General features: G+C 44.8%; 1 protein-coding gene and 1 long non-coding RNA gene across 3 annotated transcripts in view; one reads left to right on the top strand and one right to left on the bottom strand.

Moving 5' to 3' along the window:
* The window catches only part of LOC118229117, a 16,980-nt gene extending 8,247 nt beyond the window's left edge, over positions 1-8,733 (top strand). Inside the window, exons 2-3 of the long non-coding RNA XR_004765610.1 lie at positions 1,649-1,917; positions 8,597-8,733. This is a non-coding gene — a long non-coding RNA (uncharacterized LOC118229117). The remainder of the gene's footprint in view (positions 1-1,648; positions 1,918-8,596) is intronic.
* LOC118229116 (myocyte-specific enhancer factor 2B-like) lies at positions 1,507-16,248 on the bottom strand. 2 transcript variants are annotated; one of them, XM_035420806.1, is made up of 9 exons: positions 15,921-16,248; positions 10,745-10,818; positions 9,215-9,418; positions 8,522-8,647; positions 8,083-8,278; positions 5,297-5,406; positions 3,050-3,152; positions 2,510-2,618; positions 1,507-1,895 (listed from the first exon to the last, which is right to left on the bottom strand). In XM_035420806.1, exons 2-9 carry the CDS (start codon positions 10,796-10,798, stop codon positions 1,538-1,540), a joined length of 1,260 nt encoding a protein of 419 aa, XP_035276697.1. In that variant the 5' UTR covers positions 10,799-10,818; positions 15,921-16,248; the 3' UTR covers positions 1,507-1,537. The 2 variants fall into 2 exon arrangements, with proteins under 2 accessions (XP_035276697.1, XP_035276696.1); XM_035420805.1 differs by having other exon boundaries at positions 3,050-3,155.
* Between the last annotated feature and the right edge of the window lie 4,089 nt (positions 16,249-20,337).

Below are 20,337 nucleotides of genomic sequence, written 5' to 3' on the forward strand. Positions count from 1 at the left end.
TTTTATTATAAATGAAAGTGCAAATTATGAATTTCTGTCCTAAAAGAATTCACTATCTTGCAGGGAATAAATTGACTGAATGCAGGGGACCTCCCAGATGAGCGACATTTTGAAACAACGGAGCTTCCTCACAGCGATCTAAGCAAAAATGCCTATCAGACAAGACTAGAGATATTGGGTTCAGTCGTACATTACATTACATTACATTACAGGCATTTAACAGACACTCTTATCCAGAGCGACGTACAACAAGTGCATTGGTTCACGATGTAGAGGTGCAAAAGAAACACTAGAGTGAAGTAAGGATCGTAGTGCCAGAAGTGACCACATCGATCAGGACTCCAACCCTGTAGAGTAAGCTTGTTCAGCAAGCAAGAATCCTACCAAGTACAAACTAGCACTGGAATCACAACTGGAATCGTACAGCAAGGTCATCACTTACAAAGGCCATTAAAGATCCTGCGATACGTGTAAGGGAAAATGAGAAATTACTGTTTACATATTACTCGCTTTTATATAACCCTAAGAAATCATTTAAAATTTCTTTTCTGTCTAACTGAGAATTGTTGGGAATGCATAGCCCCTCCCGTGTGTGTTCCTGTTTTCCCCAGAAAACTGTCCCTGTATTTCTCCATTGTTTTTAGTCACTGTGACATGATAGCCTTGAAGAAGTCAGAACGTCTAAACAAGTCTGTATCTCAGAAATCCAATGTTTTTTTTACCAATCAGAGACAAGCTGCAGAACAGTTTGAGACAGACAGGTTTTGGGAAAATTCCAGAACCCGCCTTTCACCTACTTTTAACTGTATGAAATGAATGGCTTTTCACCTGTTCTGGGAGCTTTCATACAGACGTGTTGTGGCACTGTGTGGATTCTCCTATTCGGCCGAATAAATATATCTGAACAGAATATTGTGTGTAAGTCTGTTGGACTCTTCTCACCGACCGGGCAAAATTAAGGTAATTTCCACCACATACGTCATGCATGTATAATTAGAAATAGTAGGGGTGCTAAGCCTGGTGCCTTAAAATGGTTCTCTCAATCTGGCCACTCCCATTTACCTTAACTCACAGCTGATTGGCCACCCCCTGTGTAATTCTATCCCCGCCCACTCTGAGTCCCTGGAAAAAAGAGAAGTCGATTCTCACTTTGATCATCCTAGTTATGACAAAAAGTTTTTTTTTTTTTTTTGTTTGTTTTTTTCAAAACCCGTACCATTTTAAAAAAAGTAAATAAAATGAAATGCCCCAGAAATTCAGTGCCTTCACATGGTGGTCAAAGTTTATAGAAGCTGCACTATTATGTATATATAGAGCAAAATAGGAAAATTCCCTGAGCAAGAATATTCAGCACTGGACTATATTTTGTATGCTCTTGACTGCTAGTCAGACATTTAGCACTAACATGTTCCTTTGAAAATATACCAATCTTTAATAAGCTATTCATTTTAATATGCGATCTTAATGAAATATTTTTATTCAACATAAAAAGCCCAGTCGTCTACAAAACTGGGCTTGTTATGTTGAAGATCGGTTACTACCTTTGCCAACCATCGACAATCTCTGATTGGTCGTCTCTGAGCCCGCCTCTTCCCTCAGGCACGGACTCTGATTGGTTAACTCTGAGCCCGCCTCTTCCCTCCGTTAGGGACTTGGCAGAGCCGAGCAGGAAGGCGGGGCTTCCCCCGTGAGGCTCCTCCCTCCCCCTGAGTGGATACGGCTCCGGATTGGACCGCGGTCCCGAAGGGGGCGTGGCCGGGGCGCAGGCCTGTTCCGGGGAGGCCCTCTCCGATTTGATGTTGAGGCCGAGCGGGGGAGAGGGAGACGAAGAGGGGTGAGCGGGCAGGGTCGCCGTGGCGACCTGCGTCGGGAAGGAACAGCCGCCACTCGACATCCTGCAGTGGGTAGATTCAACAGGTTAGTGTCCCTGGGTGTGGGGGGTTTACCCCAATCGCTGATCTGTGTTCCCCCTTTACACATTCCACAATCTTGTAGTATTGCAGTCTTATAAAAATAACACAGTAACTTGGCAAATCGGCACATGGGGAGACATTAGACTAAGAACAACACCTACTGCGACTAAATTTTCTTGTGGTGAAAAAAATGTTTGTCTTCATATTCTGACCGTATTGTTATCGTATTATTCTTATATTGAAGCGGGTGGCTGAAGCGCCTATACTGGAGCACGACAGCACTGGTGCTAGTGAGTAACATCTCAACAAGACCTGTCCCCTCCAGTGTTTTATATTTTACATGCAATACAACAACCTGCCTGTAGATGGTACAAAAAGACAAGAGATGAAACACACACAAAATACGCATGCGCACACGCGCATAAACATACACACATGCAAATATGCATGCATACACACACACACACACACACAAATATGCATGCATACGCATACACACACACAAATACGCATGCATATACACACTGCTGTGTTGGGCCATGGGGTAGGGTGGGACAGACAGGCAGACAGACTGACGGACAGGCGGACAGGCTTACCCTAGACCTCCCAGAGCCCCCTGCACTTCCGGGTCATGTGACAGCCGCCAGGTGCCCGCGACACTGCGCTGAAAACTGGCAGAGTGGGCGGAGCCTGGGTGGGTGTACTCTGAGGAAACAGGACGTCATCACAGACATTCTCAAATCGCCCATTCCTAATATAGCTTTCTGACAGACATCCACTCCTAACAAGAGTCAGTGTTTTGTAATCAGCGTTTCTAATTTTTGCATAAAAATGAAATTACACAACCTATATTTAGACAGCGCCAAAGAGGACTATCCAGACAACAAAAACTATTAAAATAAAAAACATATATTCTTGAAGTTATCAGCCTCAATTAAAGTTTCCTGTCTGCCCTGCTTGTAGTATGTACCTCATTGCTTAGGGTGTGTGTCCTTTTTCTCATTTTATACAAATGTGAAAAATAGCACATTCTGTAATACAGACATAAGCCAAGAAATAGCCACCTAGGGTACGTAGATTTATTTGTTCCCCCCCTCCCTGGGGAAGATTGGGATTCCTATGGGGGTAGGACTCACCAGGAGTGGGTACCCTGTACCCCCCTAGCGTGTGCCCCAAAAGGCCTGCTTTCTCCATGGCAGCCATGTGGTTTCCCGGATAAATGCTGTGATACAGCGCCCTCTGCTGGAGGAGTAAGGAACAGTGTGTCAGTATCAGGGAATGCAGTGTTTCTAAGAGGCCGATGGCTGTAGCCTCCAGATAGCATCTGTGTGCAGAAGCCATGGCAGAAGCATCAAAACCGCACCAGTACCCATTTTTAAAAAAACTCACATTGAAAATAAAAACACACACACAAAAATGGCGGTAACCCTCTACATCAGGGAAAACCCGTTATTGAATATTACGCAATTGCCAAGCATGAAGTGGCCTACTATCAGCCTGCCACCAGCTGTCACTCTGCCAGAGTTTTGTAAAGTGCAAGCCAGTAGGGGGCAGCGGTGAGGCGAGGCAGAAAACTGCCAAGAGAAGCAAAACAGCCGTCGAATGGTGCTCCTGCTAGCGGACGACTGCGGCGCGGGTTTGCACCATGGCAGTAAGCCGACGGCTGTTGCATGCAGTGAATGTTCCTGCCGGGTACGAACATTCTTGGTTTGGTTTGGTACATACAGTATGTGTGTGAGGAAGACACAGAACTGGTGCAGTGTGGATGTTGAGCTGGAAAGGTTCTCAGGACTGTGATGCAGTGTGGATGTTGAGCTGGTAGTGTCCTCAGGACTGTGGTGCAGTGTGGATGTTGAGCAGGTAGTGTTCTCAGGACAGTGATGCAGTGTGGATGTTGAGTTGGTAGTGTTCTCAGGACAGTGATGCAGTGTGGATGTTGAGCTGGTAATGTTCTCAGGACTGTGATGCAGTGTGGATGTTGAGCTGGTAATGTTCTCAGGACTGTGATGCAGTGTGGATGTTGTGCTGGTAAGGTTCTCAGGACTGTGATGCTATGTGGATGTTGAGTTGGAAAGGTTCTCAGGAGGGTGAGCAGTGTGGATGTTGAGCTGGTAAGGTTCTCAGGACAGTGATGCAGTGTGTTTGTTGAGCTGGTAGTGTTCTCAGGACTGTGGTGCAGTGTGGATGTTGAGTTGGTAGTGTTCTCAGGACAGTGATGCAGTGTGGATGTTGAGTTGGTAAGGTTCTCAGGACAGTGATGCAGTGTGGTTGTTGAGCTGGTAGTGTTCTCAGGAGGGTGAGCAGTGTGGATGTTGAGCTGGTGAGGTTCTCAGGACAGTGATGCAGTGTGGATGTTGAGCTGGTAAGGTTCTCAGGACAGTGATGCAGTGTGGATGTTGAGCTGGTAGTGTTCTCAGGACTGTGGTGCAGTGTGGATGTTGAGTTGGAAAGGTTCTCAGGACTGTGGTGCAGTGTGGTTGTTGAGCTGGTAGTGTTCTCAGGACTGTGGTGCAGTGTGGATGTTGAGTTGGAAAGGTTCTCAGGACTGTGGTGCAGTGTGGTTGTTGAGCTGGTAGTGTTCTCAGGACAGTGATGCAGTGTGGTTGTTGAGCTGGTCGTGTTCTCAGGACTGTGGTGCAGTGTGGATGTTGAGCTGGTAGTGTTCTCAGGACTGTGATGCAGTGTGGATGTTGAGCTGGTAAGGTTCTCAGGACTGTGATGCAGTGTGGTTGTTGAGCTGGTAGTGTTCTCAGGAAGGTGAGCAGTATGGATGTTGAGCTGGTAGTGTTCTCAGGACTGTGGTGCAGTGTGGATGTTGAGTTGGTAGGGTTCTCAGGACTGTGGTGCAGTGTGGACGTTGAGTTGGTAGTGTTCTCAGGACTGTGATGCAGTGTGGATGTTGAGCTGGTAGTGTTCTCAGGACTGTGATGCAGTGTGGATGTTGAGTTGGAAAGGTTCTCAGGAGGGTGAGCAGTGTGGATGTTGAGCTGGTAGTGTTCTCAGGACTGTGGTGCAGTGTGGATGTTGAGCTGGTAGTGTTCTCAGGACTGTGGTGCAGTGTGGATGTTGAGCTGGTGAGGTTCTCAGGAGGGTGAGCAGTGTGGATGTTGAGCTGGAAAGGTTCTCAGGACTGTGGTGCAGTGTGGTTGTTGAGCTGGTAGTGTTCTCAGGACTGTGATGCTATGTGGATGTTGAGTTGGAAAGGTTCTCAGGAGGGTGAGCAGTGTGGTTGTTGAGTTGGTAAGGTTCTCAGGAGGGTGAGCAGTGTGGTTGTTGAGTTGGTAAGGTTCTCAGGAGGGTGTGCAGTGTGGATGTTGAGTTGGTAAGGTTCAGCACCACATGCCCCCATTAGCACTGCTCAGCTGGGAGCCGCATGCCCTTACCGCGGTGCTGAGGTTGGCGCGGCTGTCCCCTGGAGGAGGCTGCGCCTCCATTCGCCGGTTTGCAGGGCCTAGGCTCAGGTTGCCATGGGAGTACAATGAGCAGCCAATACCTGCAGGGGAACAAAGACAGACAGGAAGCACGGAACAGGAAGTGAATACAATACTATTTCTGTCCTGATTTGCAGAAGAGGCCACTTGTTTTTAGTTCTCTAAAGATTACTGCTACTTGGAATTCCCTCTCTCTCACACACACACACACACACGCACTTACAGATACACACACTCCTTTCTAATTTGTCGTTTGAGCATTCAGTATTAATGGAGCCACTTTTAAAAGCCCTGACATATATGTATGTCGGCAAGGTAATTATTTTTTTTATTTGTACTGTTTAGTTGTTTTTTGTGAATAAACAGATTTCATATTTTACCCCTACTGTAAGTTTCTCTCTCTCTCTCTCTCTCTCCATCTTGCTTTTTTATGTTTTGTCTTTCTTACTTTAACTTTTTATTTTTATTGTGACCTTCTCTTTTTACATTTTCTTTTCTTATTTGTTTAAATAGTGGGGATTTTTATATTTTATTATTAATGAAGAGAACTTAGAAGTGAAGTCTCTCTCTCTCAGTCCTATTTGTCTAATATTGAGCTGCCATAACAATACAATATTTTTATTTCTCTGGTTGTTTTTTTAATTGATGCGGAAAATATGCAGTTTTTTTTTGTTTTCAATTATCACCCCCTCTCAGTTTCAATTAAATTCAATATGCTTTATTGGCATGAAATACATCTCACACATTTACTCATTTAATGAGTCTCCCTCTCTCTCCCTCTGTCTCTCGCTCGCTCTCTCTCTCCCTCCCCCCCCCCCCCCCCCCCCCTTTCTCTCTGTCTCGTTCTCTGGGCAGGAGGGCACTTCCTGCCCTGTTGGGCTCTTCCTGTGTCCTCGTTCGGCCGAAGCGACGCACTACCGGCTTCATCACGGACGCCTATTTTAAGCCCCTTGCGCCTCTTCCTCTCGTCCCTTCCTCGCACCTCAGCTGCGGAGGGCGCGAGGAACGGACACGAGGACAGCGGAATCGAACGTCCCGGCTCTCTGTCGAGCATCAGTCTGAAGCAACGGCAGCTCCATTAGAGAGAGGTATCACTGCATCTGCAGGGGTTTTTTTTTTCCTGGTCTCCTTTCAGTCAGCAGTAAATTCAGGTCTTGGAAACACGACGAGGACTCATTAGCCAACCAATTGATTGAAAATAATTACATAGCGGCTCAAACACAGCCAAAGCTCACTGGGGCCCTCCAGGTGTGGCGTCTGGCGTCCGTGCTACATGCCAACCGATTGCTGCTTTCCTTCCTTTTTTGTGTATTCTCCAGTCTCAACAAATGTTCTCAGCATGCAAAAATGCCAAGTTACTCACGCTTACAAACCACCGTCTGTAAGTCTTTTACCCCTTTCACACAGAAGAGAAAAAGGAGTTTTCGAGACGGCTTCGATACCGTACTTATGTCTGTGTGAACACGTTGCGACGGCTTTTAAAATACCGCATAGAAAAATGCCTCTCCCGGTGTTTTCGAGGCGCCTCGACTACCGCCGCATTTCTCCTGTGGGAACGGAAAGCAGCATCGAGGACTGCTTTCTGGGCGGCGTTCGAATTACGTTACAGATCTGCGTTCACGCGCACCTACCTCTCAACCGAAAAAATGGCGTAGAGAGGAAATACCTGGACCCACAAAGAAGTGGAAATATTATTACAGTTGAGAAGCGAGGAAGAAAGTGCCACACAGATCGTGTACCGCTGCACCCAAATACCGGTTGACACACGTATTTCATTTCTCTCCTTTGATTTCTTTTGAAGACATTGAAACTATTTTTGATTTCGCCCACGCCTACGGTCCGACTCGTATGCGCTTTGTAGCGCACACAGACGTAGCAGATAGTTACATTGTAAATGCACTGAGAACGAGAAAACTAATAACATAAAAACTACAACCACTCGCACTTCAAAACGTAACGTTTGTTTGTTTGTTTGATTGTTTTGCCGGAAATTTCAAGAAGATTGCAACGAAAATAAATAACAAGTAACGTTATAGCTTTGGGCCCACATCAAGTGTGATACTATGGTAACGGAACGTAAACAATTCATTCATGGGGCGACATAGCTCAGGAGGTAAGACCGATTGTCTGGCAGTTGGAGGGTTGCCGGTTCAAACCCCGCCCTGGGCGTGACGAAGTGTCCTTGAGCAAGACACCTAACCCCTAACTGCTCTGGCAAATGAGAGGCATCAATTGTAAAGCGCTTTGGATAAAAGCGCTATATAAATGCAGTCCATTTACCATTTACCATTCACAAGAGTTGAGTTGAGTTCTACTGTGTGTGAAAGGTAAAGACGGCTCGAATACCGCATTACAAATTCTGTGGGAAAGGGAACCTGTTTCCGCATCAGAGGCGGCTCAGATGCGGTGTTCGCTGTGTGAAAGGGGCTTTTGATTAAAAACCGGGAAAATCTAGCCCTGACTTCAAAAGGAGAAAATGCAAAATAAACCAAGTTTGGGGCATTATTGTGTGAACATGTGAAGTTGTTTCTGAATTCTGTGTGTTTCTATGAGGTCAGAAGGTACAGGAGTTAATATTCTTAAGGGCTGAGAGTCTGTGGTCAGTGTGGTTATTTCTGTAGGGAACCCAGAAAAGTGCCAAACTCTCGGTGCTGTAAAGGTATGGGGCATGCCGGCCCGCCAAGGTGTAACTTGGCGGATGGTATGCCTGCCATCCCAGTGCAAGCGGAGTGTCTTACCTGAGTGGGACGGCATGAGCGTGGGGTGGGCCTGGGCCCCGGTGGGGGTTGAGGAGCCCAGTTTGGAGGCGGGGGGTTTGTGGAGGTGCGGGGGTCTGTGGGGCAGCAGGCCAGGTTTGGGGGAGTGGCCCCTGGCCGACCAGTTCTCACAGACCCCCCCAGAGTACGGGGGGTCAACAGGAAATGGAGAGGGAGCCTGAGAGAGAAAGGAACAGCAGGGAGATGATCAGCCACTAAGAGAGGAAGGAACAGCAGGGAGAAGATCAGTCACTAAGAGAGGAAGGAACAGCAGGGAGAAGATCAGTCACTAAGAGAGGAATGAACAGCTGGGAGAAGATCAGTCACTAAGAGAGGAAGGAACAGCAGGGAGAAGATCAGTCACTAAGAGAGGAATGAACAGCTGGGAGAAGATCAGTCACTATGAGACACAGTTTCGTACGTAGTATCGTTGCCGTGCAACAGAAAATCCCATGCCAGTGCTGAGCTGAGGGATCCTCTCTGCTGCCCCCTGCAGGCTGTCGATCCGGTCCAGATCCTGTCCGTCCAGCCTCTTCCGGTGCAGAGTCTGCCGGGCAGAGGAGCAGAGGGAGGCTTCACAACCACTAAAAACCTGCCTTATGAACCAGTCACTGGCATTGCACCAGCCTATCAACACATCAGGTGAGTGCAGACACTGTGGTTCAGTGCAGTGGGCTGCAGTGTGGTACAGTGGGGTACAGTGGGGCACAGTGGGGCGCAGTGGGGTAGAGTGTAGTGCAGTGGGGCGCAGTGGGGTACAGTGTAGTGCAGTGGGGTACAGTGGGGCGCAGTATAGTGCAGTGGGGTGCAGTAGGGTACAGTGTAGTGCAGTGGGGCGCAGTGTAGTGCAGTGGGGCGCAGTGGTGTACAGTGGGGCGCAGTGGAGCGCAGTGTAGTGCAGTGGTGTACAGTGTAGTGCAGTGGGGCGCAGTGCAGTGGAGCGCAGTGTAGTGCAGTGGTGTACAGTGTAGTGCAGTGGGGCATAGTGCAGTGGGGTACAGTGTAGCGCAGTGGGGCAGAGTGGGGTGCAATGGTGTACAGTGTAGTGCAGTGGAGCGCAGTGGGGCGCAGTGCAGTGCAGTGGGGCGCAGTGTAGCACGGCGCCGTACAGTACCTCCTGTATGTCGGCGTTGGTCCGGCTCTCGTGCGGCTCGCTGTACTCGGTGTACTTGAGCAGCACCTTGTCCATGTCGGTGCTGGCGTACTGGAACAGCCTGTTGGAGCCGTTGAAGATGATGAGCGCGATCTCGCAGTCGCACAGCACGCTCAGCTCGTAGGCCTTCTTCATCAGCCCGAACTTCCTCTTGGTGAACGTCACCTGACCAGAGCGAAGACACAGGAAAAAAAACACTCCTGTTCTAATTAAGAGCGACAAAAAAAAACCGGTGCCCTTACGCTGAATGTATTTTAAAGATGATTTGACCTTTTGATTGAACCGTCCACTTCGTCTTTAGAGCGTAAGTGTGGCTGAGCTTCCACACGCAGCGCTTGATTGCTCTCCGCACTAAAGAGAACGCGCCGTCTTCGTTTATCGTCTTTAAAACCGCTCACAGTGTAAAATGTGCTAGAAGTGCGGGTTCACACCAGGGCAGCAAACGTTTCGGCCACAAGGGGCCTTCCTCGGTGTCTGGAGAGCACACGAGCGTCTGAGGTCTGCGCTAAATATATTTGTGCAAAGAACAATCAGTAGCAGTCAACATAGATGGACAGGTGCAATTTGTCGGAGATAATTACTGAGACATAGCATCATGTTAAATGAAGCTGCAGGCTGTAGACTTTAATAATTTAGACTCTTACGCACTTTTCTACACTCATATTCCGACTCCGTGCCCAGATCATGCAGCCGGTTGGGCTCTGGGAGCCTTTCACATTTCTGACACCAAATATGATGATATTCCATCCTCCTTCCTCCATGACGGGGGCAAGCTGAAGCACACTGCTGAATTTCCATTGGATGGTGACATACCTTTAATATTAGGCAGCGGTTTGGCTTTTAAAAAAAAGTGTAGGTGAATTATTTTTTTCTATGTGTAAGAATGCTGAAATTTTGTCAGGGTATTTGCGAACGCATGTATAGGCTTCCATTTGGTTAAATAACGAATCTAATGCAAGAATACTAAACTAAACTCATACAAATACGCGCACACACACACATGCACTATAACTGGCACTTTTGAGAAAACCACAGGATGTTACACCATTGTGACCTCACCACCCACCCAACCCCTGCCCCCCCCCACCCCCACACCCCCCCCACCCCCATGGACCAGTAAACTGGGGGATTTCCAAACCACCACTACAGTTGGGAAGGGATCCTCACAAAAAAGTGCCGCTTGCAAGAATTTAAAATGACAAGTGTGGAATAGACGTAATATGCAGAGAGCACACATTTATGAATATTGCATTTCCCCAGCCGAATCTGCGCCTCACACGGGCACTTCATACACACAGGTGTGCACATGAGAAATTACTGAAAGGCATTTGGTGTGCAACGTTTGAAAGAGATGAACTTGTGCGCACGCTCGAACCTCAGACATAACGAGCTAACCTCCTTCGGCGTGCTCATGAAACAGAGAGTGAGAGAAAGAGAGAGACGGAAAGAGCGATGAGCGAAGGAAGAGTGACGAGTAGTTGACCTCCTCACCTGTCGGTTGCGCTGGTCCATGATCTGAGAGATCTGTATCTTTCTCCTCCCCATCGCTCTTCCCTGTAAGGCCGCTGGATCAGAGGAAGGGGAAGTTTTTAATGTTTAACATTTCACGCTGGACACTCTGCAGCCTCTACAGTCTTTATTTATTTATTTTTTTATCTCTTTTTAACGGACAGACTTACGCCGCGCCTGGACCCCCCACCGCCCCCGCCGCGCCTGGACCCCCCCACCGTCCCCGCTGCGCTTCCCCAAAACCCGGTTTCCCCGAAATGAGACGTAAGCCCTGTCCCCATCGGCACCTGGGTCAGATAATCACGGGACTACATCCGAACCCAATTTCACAGGCGCAACGGGGGCGCAACAGGCTGCAGGTCCCAGACGAGTCCCCCCCCCCCCCCCGCCTATACTGTCTAACTTTTCGTGCTGCGGCCTTCTTGTAAAAGAGATTTTTGAATCTCAACGGGACTAACCTGGTTAAATAAAGGTTTATTAATAATAATAATAATAATAATAATAATAATAATAAATAAATAAACTGCCGGCTGTGGGCGGGCGAGGGAGCTCACAGGCGATGGCGGAGAGGAACGCGGTTTTTTTTTTAGACGAAAACGCTGGAAACCAGCCACCTTCTGCGGTTCCGTCGGCCCATCTGCAGCTCTGAGACTGTTCCCACGGGTGAGAGACGGACCAGACCCTGGCTGTGCAGAACAGGAACAGGACCGCGCACTTTAAAAAATTATTATTATTATTTAGTTTAAATCGATTCGTTTCAGTCGGATAAACCTAAAAATTTTTTTTTTTTTTACCACGTATATATTACCATATATATAAACAATATATATATATTTTATACATTTTAGGTTAATTCAAATTAATCTCAATTAAGAAAACCTAAAAAATATATAGGCATAACAAACAGCAGTAAAATTTTAGGTTAATCCAGTGAAGCATGTTTTTCAGGGTCGGTGTGTGTTAAGTCTGTGATGAGTGTTTGTGCTCAGTATGTGTGTCAGTCTGTGTTAAGTAACCTACCAGTGCATTTTAGCGCTTTTCTATGAGTTAGTTGATTTTTCTGCGTCTTCCCATTTTGGAATTCATTTCAGAATGACCTTAGCTTTTTAAAATGCACTTTAATCTGTTTATTCAGTTTGATGTTACCTGAGGCAAGTCAGGTAAAGTGCCTTTTATTAACGAGAGAACCGGAGCAAGGCAGTAGTTCAGATTGTGTACATTTGAACCATGTACTGTATTTGCGAAGATGTATTCCATGTGCAATATGGGTAATTCACCTCTTTTTTTTTTTTTTGGTTTATATCTCTGTGACACCCGAAAAACAACCTTGGTCTTACATGCCTTTGATTCTATTTTATCAAAAAAAAAACACATTTTCAACCTTCAAAAAGTTCCTCACGCATACTAAGCGTGAAAAGTCATTAATTAAAGTTCGCGAATGCTAAGCCTGCCCGCTAAAGGGGCTGACATCAAAATTAGGCCAAGCTACAACAAACAATACTGGCTATCTTAGCTCGTACAAATTAAACAAGCTCTGTTCCGGAGCAGTGGTACCCAGCGTTTCCTAAATTATTTCACGTAACTCCGTCCTGTGTTTTTTCTCGCCTTGCCGTCTGAAGAGAATGTGATCATTCAAGCGTTATGTGTCGCGTGAAAGTGTCAAAGGCTATCTTGGTACCTGTGGATGTAGGGCGTAAGATGGATGCACCGTAAAACAAACTCAGCCCTGGTTAACTTAGCTGATGTTCCCTGAACTGATTCATGGGGAACAATCCCATGCTGTCCGAAGCGAATGAGATCATTCAAACTTTGTGTCAAATAATAAAAAATTGCCTCACGGATGAAGACATTTAAATTAATGTCTTAAATGGCGGATGAAAACTTTTATCAAGTTTATAAAGTTAATTTTACAAAATAGAAGTTCTTGTGTATTTGCAACTTAAAATAAATGGTAAAATAGATACTGTACATACGTAGATGAATAGACACAATACTGCATTATCCCCAGGGGGACATTTTTCTAGCAGCATGTAATATTCACATTTACATTTACAAACAGACATTTATACAAATAATCATTTACTCTAGAGGAAGGGGGGAGGAATGAATAAATACAGATACAAGACTAATATTTAGGCCTATTAGGTAAATATTTAGTATTAAAAACAGATGCAAGCATATGTTCGCCCCATTAAAGTACGGTTTGTTTGTGGGTCAGTCTAGCCAAGTGTAGGTATTATAGTATTTTCCTTTACAATGTGAAATTATGAAAACTCTTATTTGTTAACTCAATTTTTATTCCCCGGAGTTTCTGCCTCTACTACGTGGCCTGGCAGGCTATTCCACACATTGACCACTCTCTGCGTGAAAAAATGCCTCCTAATGCCTGTGCATGATTGACCTTTTTGCTAAGTTTCATTAATGCCACCCCGTTCTACTAACAGAGCTCAACCTGAAGTTCATTTTGTTAATCCCCTTCATGAATTTAAAGGCCTCAATCAAATCGGCGCTAAGTCTGCTTTTACTGAGATTTAAGAGATTAAGCATCTGAAGTTTTTCCTCGTAGCATTTTTCTATATTCATGATGTGCTTTTCATGCACCCAAAGCACTGGATGCAGACAATTGTTCAAACGTATAATGTAGTAATAAAAAAAATAGTAACGCATCTGAATTGCAGATTATTTCCACTGTAAACGATTGACATTTGACACTTTCATGTGACACATAACGTTTGAATGACCACATTCTCTTCAGATGGTAATCCAGTAAATAAATGCAGGAAAGTAGGCGAGAATACCGTATTTCGTATTTCATGTGAAATGTGTGCAAACGTTTACGCCGTTTAAACCGATCATATAGGCCCAACATCATAAATACAATAGGCCTATTTTTAACTGAAATCACTGTTGGGCTACCAGTTTTTTTTCTTTCGTCTACTTCACTCTTGTTGCAGTCAGCTTGTGCAAGATATCGTATTAAGCCAGGGCTAATTATGCCTCTATGTCAACGTTCCGAAAATACCACCAGACCTTAACTCATTACAGTGCTATTGCGCCGTTATTAGTATCCCTTATTATTAGCACGCACGCGCCATGCGCCTCACTTAAAGCGTACGTAACCCTGAGTAATTGATCGGTGGGGTATAACTGATGCAATTAATACGGCGGTTATTTATTCTTTAAGAAAAAAATCTATGGCAAAATGACTACATTCTGAGATTTTGTCTTTAATAACCAATAGCAATCAAAATGTTGCCACAGTTAGAAAATTAACGCAACATAAAATATTTTCCAAATGCATGTGTGTATAAAAACGGTTAATCACGCGTGTTCTTGCACTCTACGAGCACTTAGCCTAATTAAATACTTGGTAAAATAACATGTTGTTAAATAAAGTCTGAACAGAAAGGGCATTTAATAAATATGATATTAACTGGTGGTTTTGTAATAAATACAATATATAATTTAACACACTGCAATGGATAGGCCTTTCTTTTAATTGGCTACAATTTAAGAGAATATTCATTAATTTCACATCTGGTTAGCCAAGCTTTAGTGACATAGGGCAACGGTTTTCTTAAAGACCAACATGTCTGCTCAACAGAACTTTACACATATAGCACACAATAAACTTTAAATATAACCCCTACACACACACACACACACTCACACTCACACACACACACAGACACACTACAGAGAGCTGGGCGCTCTTCTCTTTGTGGTTTTGTATATTTTTTTGCACCAGAAACACACCTCCCTTGTTCACAGTCAGAGAGCGGCCAATTTTGGATGGCACTCACCACAGGCAGCCGCGGCCCCTTTTTAGTTTCGTACACACAGACGACTTCAACTGCCCAAAAAATAGAATAATAACACAAAAATGCAGTCACATCACGTTGATTAAAATGTATGTTAATTATCTTCCCCCTAGTTGCCTTCCGTCGTCTTGTGCAGCAGACTGAGCTATCAGCACCTATGTTTGAAATTACTGCGAAAATATACACGATTCTTTTAAGACTACAGCGATAGTAACGTGTCTGTTTAGGTTTGCATCTTTGGCACGAGCTCCACTGCGATGCCCTGCGAAAATAGCTTCGTCAAAATGTTCCAACAAGACAAACTGTTAAATATTACGATCGACACCGTTGGGCTGATAAAACCAAATTGGCAAATAAATGAAATGACCTAAAATGTAAATAATCAATGGATAAAAAGACAGACATTGACGAGAATAAGTTTTTGTTGTTTACTATATTTAGTCCACGCTCACTGGTTGAGAAGATTATGCAGCGCGTTGTTGCTTGTTAAATATAATGACCCCTGAGAGGCCAGTGGCGCACACCGTTCAGACATGATCTCAAGGTTTCGCGAAGCCGTAGGCTACATGTACGCATTCATTTTTAGCACCGGCATGACGGCAGTTTGCTCATGTATAAGCGTCGCGTGCTTATGTTCTTTAACCGACACATTAACGAAAATAAGCACGGCAACGCCCCGAGCTACATTAAGCAAGCACGTTGACAGACCCTTCCCAGAATATCTTAGTCGAAATAGTTATTTATGTTACAAAAGTTCTTTTTTTTATTCAAGTAATGAGACGTTTAATAATTAGAAATAGGCTGGTTGCTAATAGGCTACACTTATATTTCGCTACGACAGGAGGGGATACACATATCACTGCACCGGTAGTTAATTCAATCAATAACAGTTCCCACTTGGAATGGACAGTTCTGCGCTTACACTTTGTTTTAAAGCGCCATTGAATTACGTGCTGAGAGCATTTCACTTTGAACGTCAAATAAATGCAAATTTTCCATTGCCCTGCGAAATGCGTACCCAATTGCTTCATCGAGACGTGAAAACTCATGCTGCCTGAAGTAATGCGTGTTTTGCGATTCTTTGTTTTGCAGCGTATTTTGTCACTCGACGCGGTGTGCGTAACTGCGTATTTCAAAGTGGGTTGGCTGGTGCAACAGGGCTTATGCCTGCACAGTCCAATGTGTTCACAGTGCACCATGCGTAGCCTTTCTCCAGCAAATTATCACGTCTGTAACTAGTTCTTAAAGTTAGTGTCAGGTTAACCCAGCCTGCAGCTGCTGAGCCTCGCTAAACCAAGCAAGGTGTGACAAGTCGAACAACGAAAACACCGCCTCACCTGTCCACAGCGAAACGTCTTGCTGTCAGCCCGCGAGGTTCTCGGTTATAGCCTAGGCTTGTCTTGGTTGACTTAACAGTTTAATCGACTAAACAATAAAGAGAAAAAATCACTCCAATGTGCCTTGGGCTATGCATATAGAAACCCCGTCTGTCACCCATTTAATTTCCCTGCGTGGTATCAGAAATCTAAAGAAAGCTGTTACTTTCACATGAGCTAAATCGAGCCACAGAGTTGCTCACTCTTTTAGCACAAGCCGCTACGGTGCAGGAGTGCAATACTCTTAAGGATTAGCATAGAACGCCCATCTTTATTTACCATTGTCTGCTCCGCCCCTTTGGTGACGTTGTGGTTGTGTTATAATTATATACGAGCTTGGTTCACTGTCGGATGCGGATGAACATAAAGCGAGTGATGCTGTTTTTTTTTTCTGAGCGCAAACTGAATGCGTAATCGATTCACTCGTCATTGTCCACTTGGTCCCTACCGCACGTACACAACGCTGATGAAGGTGTGAGCTTTGTACAGTAGGCTATGTGCGCCTGATGTACAACTTTAGAGTCCCGTCACTTCATTGTAGATTGAAGGTCGATTAATTGAAGATTAAAATTTGAAGATCTGCTTTGTTGCAAAAATAACACTAAAAAAGCGAAATTTTAAATTGGGCTTATTGTGTCACCCTCTTGACTCTCTGTCCAAAATAGTAATAATAATAATAATAATAAAATTATTCTTAGAGCTCTCTTAAGTACACCAGAGAAGTGAATAAAAATTTTTTTTAAAGGATATGAACAGTGGATTGCCCCGGTCTCTTGCAAAGCATTTCTGTACTTGGCATCATATATGCATACGCTTGTGGTGTTGTAAGCTCACAGTTCTTGCTGTCGAAGCTGTGCTCTTTCTAGATTAGTTATGCTCTCCTGAGGAGTTTGACTACGCACAGTGATCAGCCTGGGAATCTTCACAATGTTCTTGTTCTGTCAACACAGAAATGAGATGTATCAAAAGGTCATTTCCGGCACCCTCTATCTCTGCTTAGTGCTCGAATAAAAATGCAGCAGTATGCTTTTCTTTTTATTTTGTCGAAGCCATTTCTCCTTTTCTTCTTCTCTTAAAAACACACAGGTCTGTAAAGGAGGAGGAGAAAAACGAGGGGGGAGGTCGGGGTAAATGTCACCGTGCCTGATCAAACTGACTCTTTGAGATAAGTTTAGGTCAGGCCCTGCATCCGTTTGGTCATACACATGGCATTTTCCACTTACCACAGGTCTGAGACAAGCTTCTGCACAACCAAGTCCTTTGGTAGTGAATTATAAGACTATGAATTACAGAACTATAAGATTCATAATTGGTAGTGGCACAGCACAATATACATTACATTACATTACATTTATTCAGCAGACGCTTTTATCCAAAGCGACGTACAAAAGTGCGAATCATGGTCATTGGACAACTACAAAACACAGGTTCAGTAAGGTACGATACTCATTTCGCACAGCTATTTCTAGCCAAGAACACAGTTCAGTTCACGCAGTGAATTACCAATTACCGGACGTTTTCTCTCAGTTTTGTAACTGATAATGCAGGCCGTTCTGCACTACCGGCCACATACACTGTAAAAAAAAAAAAAAACAATAAATAAAAAACAAAAAGGACGGCCATGTCTTTTAAGACCATACAGACGAGAAATGTACGACGTTGCAAGAAAATAGAATAAAACGAAGAACCGATCGGGAAGTGAAGGTGTTAACTGGGGTCAACATCTCCCCCTCTGTTCAGCAAGCACTGCTTGTGAGTTTACATGCGTCCATAACTCTAATTTTTCTTTGCGACAGTTGATTAGCAACCCCCCCCCCTAACCCTAACCCCCCCCCCCCCCCCCCCCCCACACACACACACACACTGCACGTCTGGCGGATTCGTGCGCTATTTTTACAGGTGTACTTGTGGTGAATTTCTCGTTTTCAAGCGGAGCGTACGTTTAAGAGCCTATTAAAAGCCTGTGAACAGGGTTGTTTGAGAGCGCTACGTTTGTGTGAGTGCGCTGGGGAATGGCCTTCCAGATGTGTCTTTCTTGACTTCTTTTCTTTTCTTGAGGCCTGGCCAGACGAACGGATTTCTCTTTTTCAGATGTGTGAAAAAAAGTCATGAAAGGACAGATGAGAGCAGAGCTTTGCCCCTAAATGACTTTCGGCGAGAGCCTCATTCAACCGAAGGGCGCCCAAATTCAGACGCTGCGGCTAACGTCGATCACCGAGGAACTGCATTTAGTAGAATGCATCCTCATTGCGCATATGAACCACGGCAGACTGTTCACTGGAAACAGTGTGTCCTAAAGCATTGTGGGTATGGTTGTCGGGGGGGGGGGGGGGTTATGGGATTATATTACCTGCCTGATATTCTGTGTAACAGTGAAGATGGAGGGAGGGCTTGGAGATGAAGAGAGATCTGGGTACTGCATAGGCCGTTGGAGTAAAACGGAAGTCACTGTCGTGCCCATGGAACCAACTTTAAATGATGCATGCTGTATGACTCTTCTCATTTCTTTTATTTGACCTTCTCTTCTCTTTTCTTCACTCCTGGTCCTGCCTCCTAGTTTGACTTACTCTCTGACCTAGCCTATGCTTACTGTATGAACTGGACTTAATGAGCTCATGGCTATGTATAACTGTTACATAATGAGCATTGTATCTTATCGGACCTGTGTTCTGTAGTTGTTCCGATGACCTTTGATATGCACTTATTGCATTTCACTTTGGATGAAAGCATCTGCCAAATAAATGTAATGTAATGTAAGGCTTCTCATCTCTTCCTCATCTCTCCTTCTTGGTCTCACATCTCTCTCGCAGCTGCGTCAAGTGGAATTGGCGTGTTTGCTCGCCAGGTTCACTCCAAGATGAGGTATGGCATCCTGGCCAGGTAGTCACACCTGTGTCGAGAGGGCTGCGGGTTCAAGTCCAGAGTGGGACACTGTCACCGTATTCTTAAGGCAAGGCGTTCATTCACTGTAAAGGCCAACGGCCCTCTTTAGTCACAGTTATTCATTTATACTCTTCAATGTGTCATGCTGATTTTTTTTTGGATAGCAAACCCCTCAACTCCTTTCGCTTTCAAAATGTGAACTCCGAAATCGTTCGCCGCCTCGGCTATTTGTGAATCGTCAAAGCCAAAAGAACGTCCACTCACTTCAATTTAGCAAGTTGTCTGGCAAATAAAAATAAAGGTGGGGGAAACGCCTCGGAATCGTACGAGAAGCAGAAAGGAAGTGAGGAAACATGAGGTAACGGTTCGTTTCGGTATTTCCGCGTGTGGTGTCACCGTAGATGTATGCAAAGCGAGGTGCCGAGGAAGCTTGGCGTCCTTCGTTAAGCCAAAGTATAATACCATTCAGATGACTAAGTTAGGATAACTGAAGGATATAAAAAAAAGTTTAGTCCTCTCAGCTTAAAATGGCAGTTGATATGTACGCGTCAAGGTCGCTTGAACTTAAAATGGTTGAGTTGAAATGGCGCAGAAAAGTAAAGTATGTTTATTTGACCCGTGCAGCTATTTTTTATTTCGTATGAATAATGTGAATAAATAAATCGGAGAATCAAGTTGAAATAGCAAGCGATCGTTCGTCACATTAAGAACTCAAAACGCAGCAGTGAAAACTTCTTTTTAATCACGACGGCTTTTTCAGCTTGATTGAAAAAAAAAAAGTGGAAACGAAGGTTATTTTAAAGCAGCAGGGGGTCGAATGCTTTCAAGTTAAACAAGTTTGACATTTTTTGTCGCAGTGTTCTTGAGAATAATTACTTGATTGTATTTTTACTTGAATATGCGACTGCATATATGCACTCAGAATGTGTCTCTGGAAGAGGGTGAGCATAAAATCGGACAAGAACAGTTTTTTTGTTTTTTTTGTTATGCCTTTTAATTTAGCTTAATTAAGTTCTGGGTCTTACCGACCGTATAAAAAGCTGAAGTCTGTCTTACCGAGCGCCGTCCGAGAGATCTTTGGGCCTTCGAAGAATTGTGTAGCAGCAGACAAGATTATGTGTGAGAACTGTGGGCTAATTCAGGGGCTCTTTGCACTACCATGACCATAATGTCCTGATGAACACATTGAGGACTCTGAAGTGAAAGGGGTTTTTTTTTTTTTTTTTTTGTAGCGACAAAAGTCTGTTCTCATGGCAACAGCTGTCATAGGAACAAGTGTATTAAGAGGCCTGTTGCTTGCATCAGGTTGAGTCCTGGTTGCATCCCCCCCCCCCTCCCCCCCCCTTTAAATGATTTGCCCGTGTGAATGCAGGTGAGTCTGCAGGCGAGGCTGTTGTCGGACGATGGTCGTCTGTGATTGGTGCATTCCCGGGGGGTGTGGCCTGTTCCTTCATGCCCCTCCCACAGTGCAGGGTGCTAATGTTCCTGCTCACAC

Source organism: Anguilla anguilla, chromosome 6, assembly GCF_013347855.1.
Source record: "Anguilla anguilla isolate fAngAng1 chromosome 6, fAngAng1.pri, whole genome shotgun sequence".
NCBI lineage: Eukaryota > Metazoa > Chordata > Actinopteri > Anguilliformes > Anguillidae > Anguilla > Anguilla anguilla.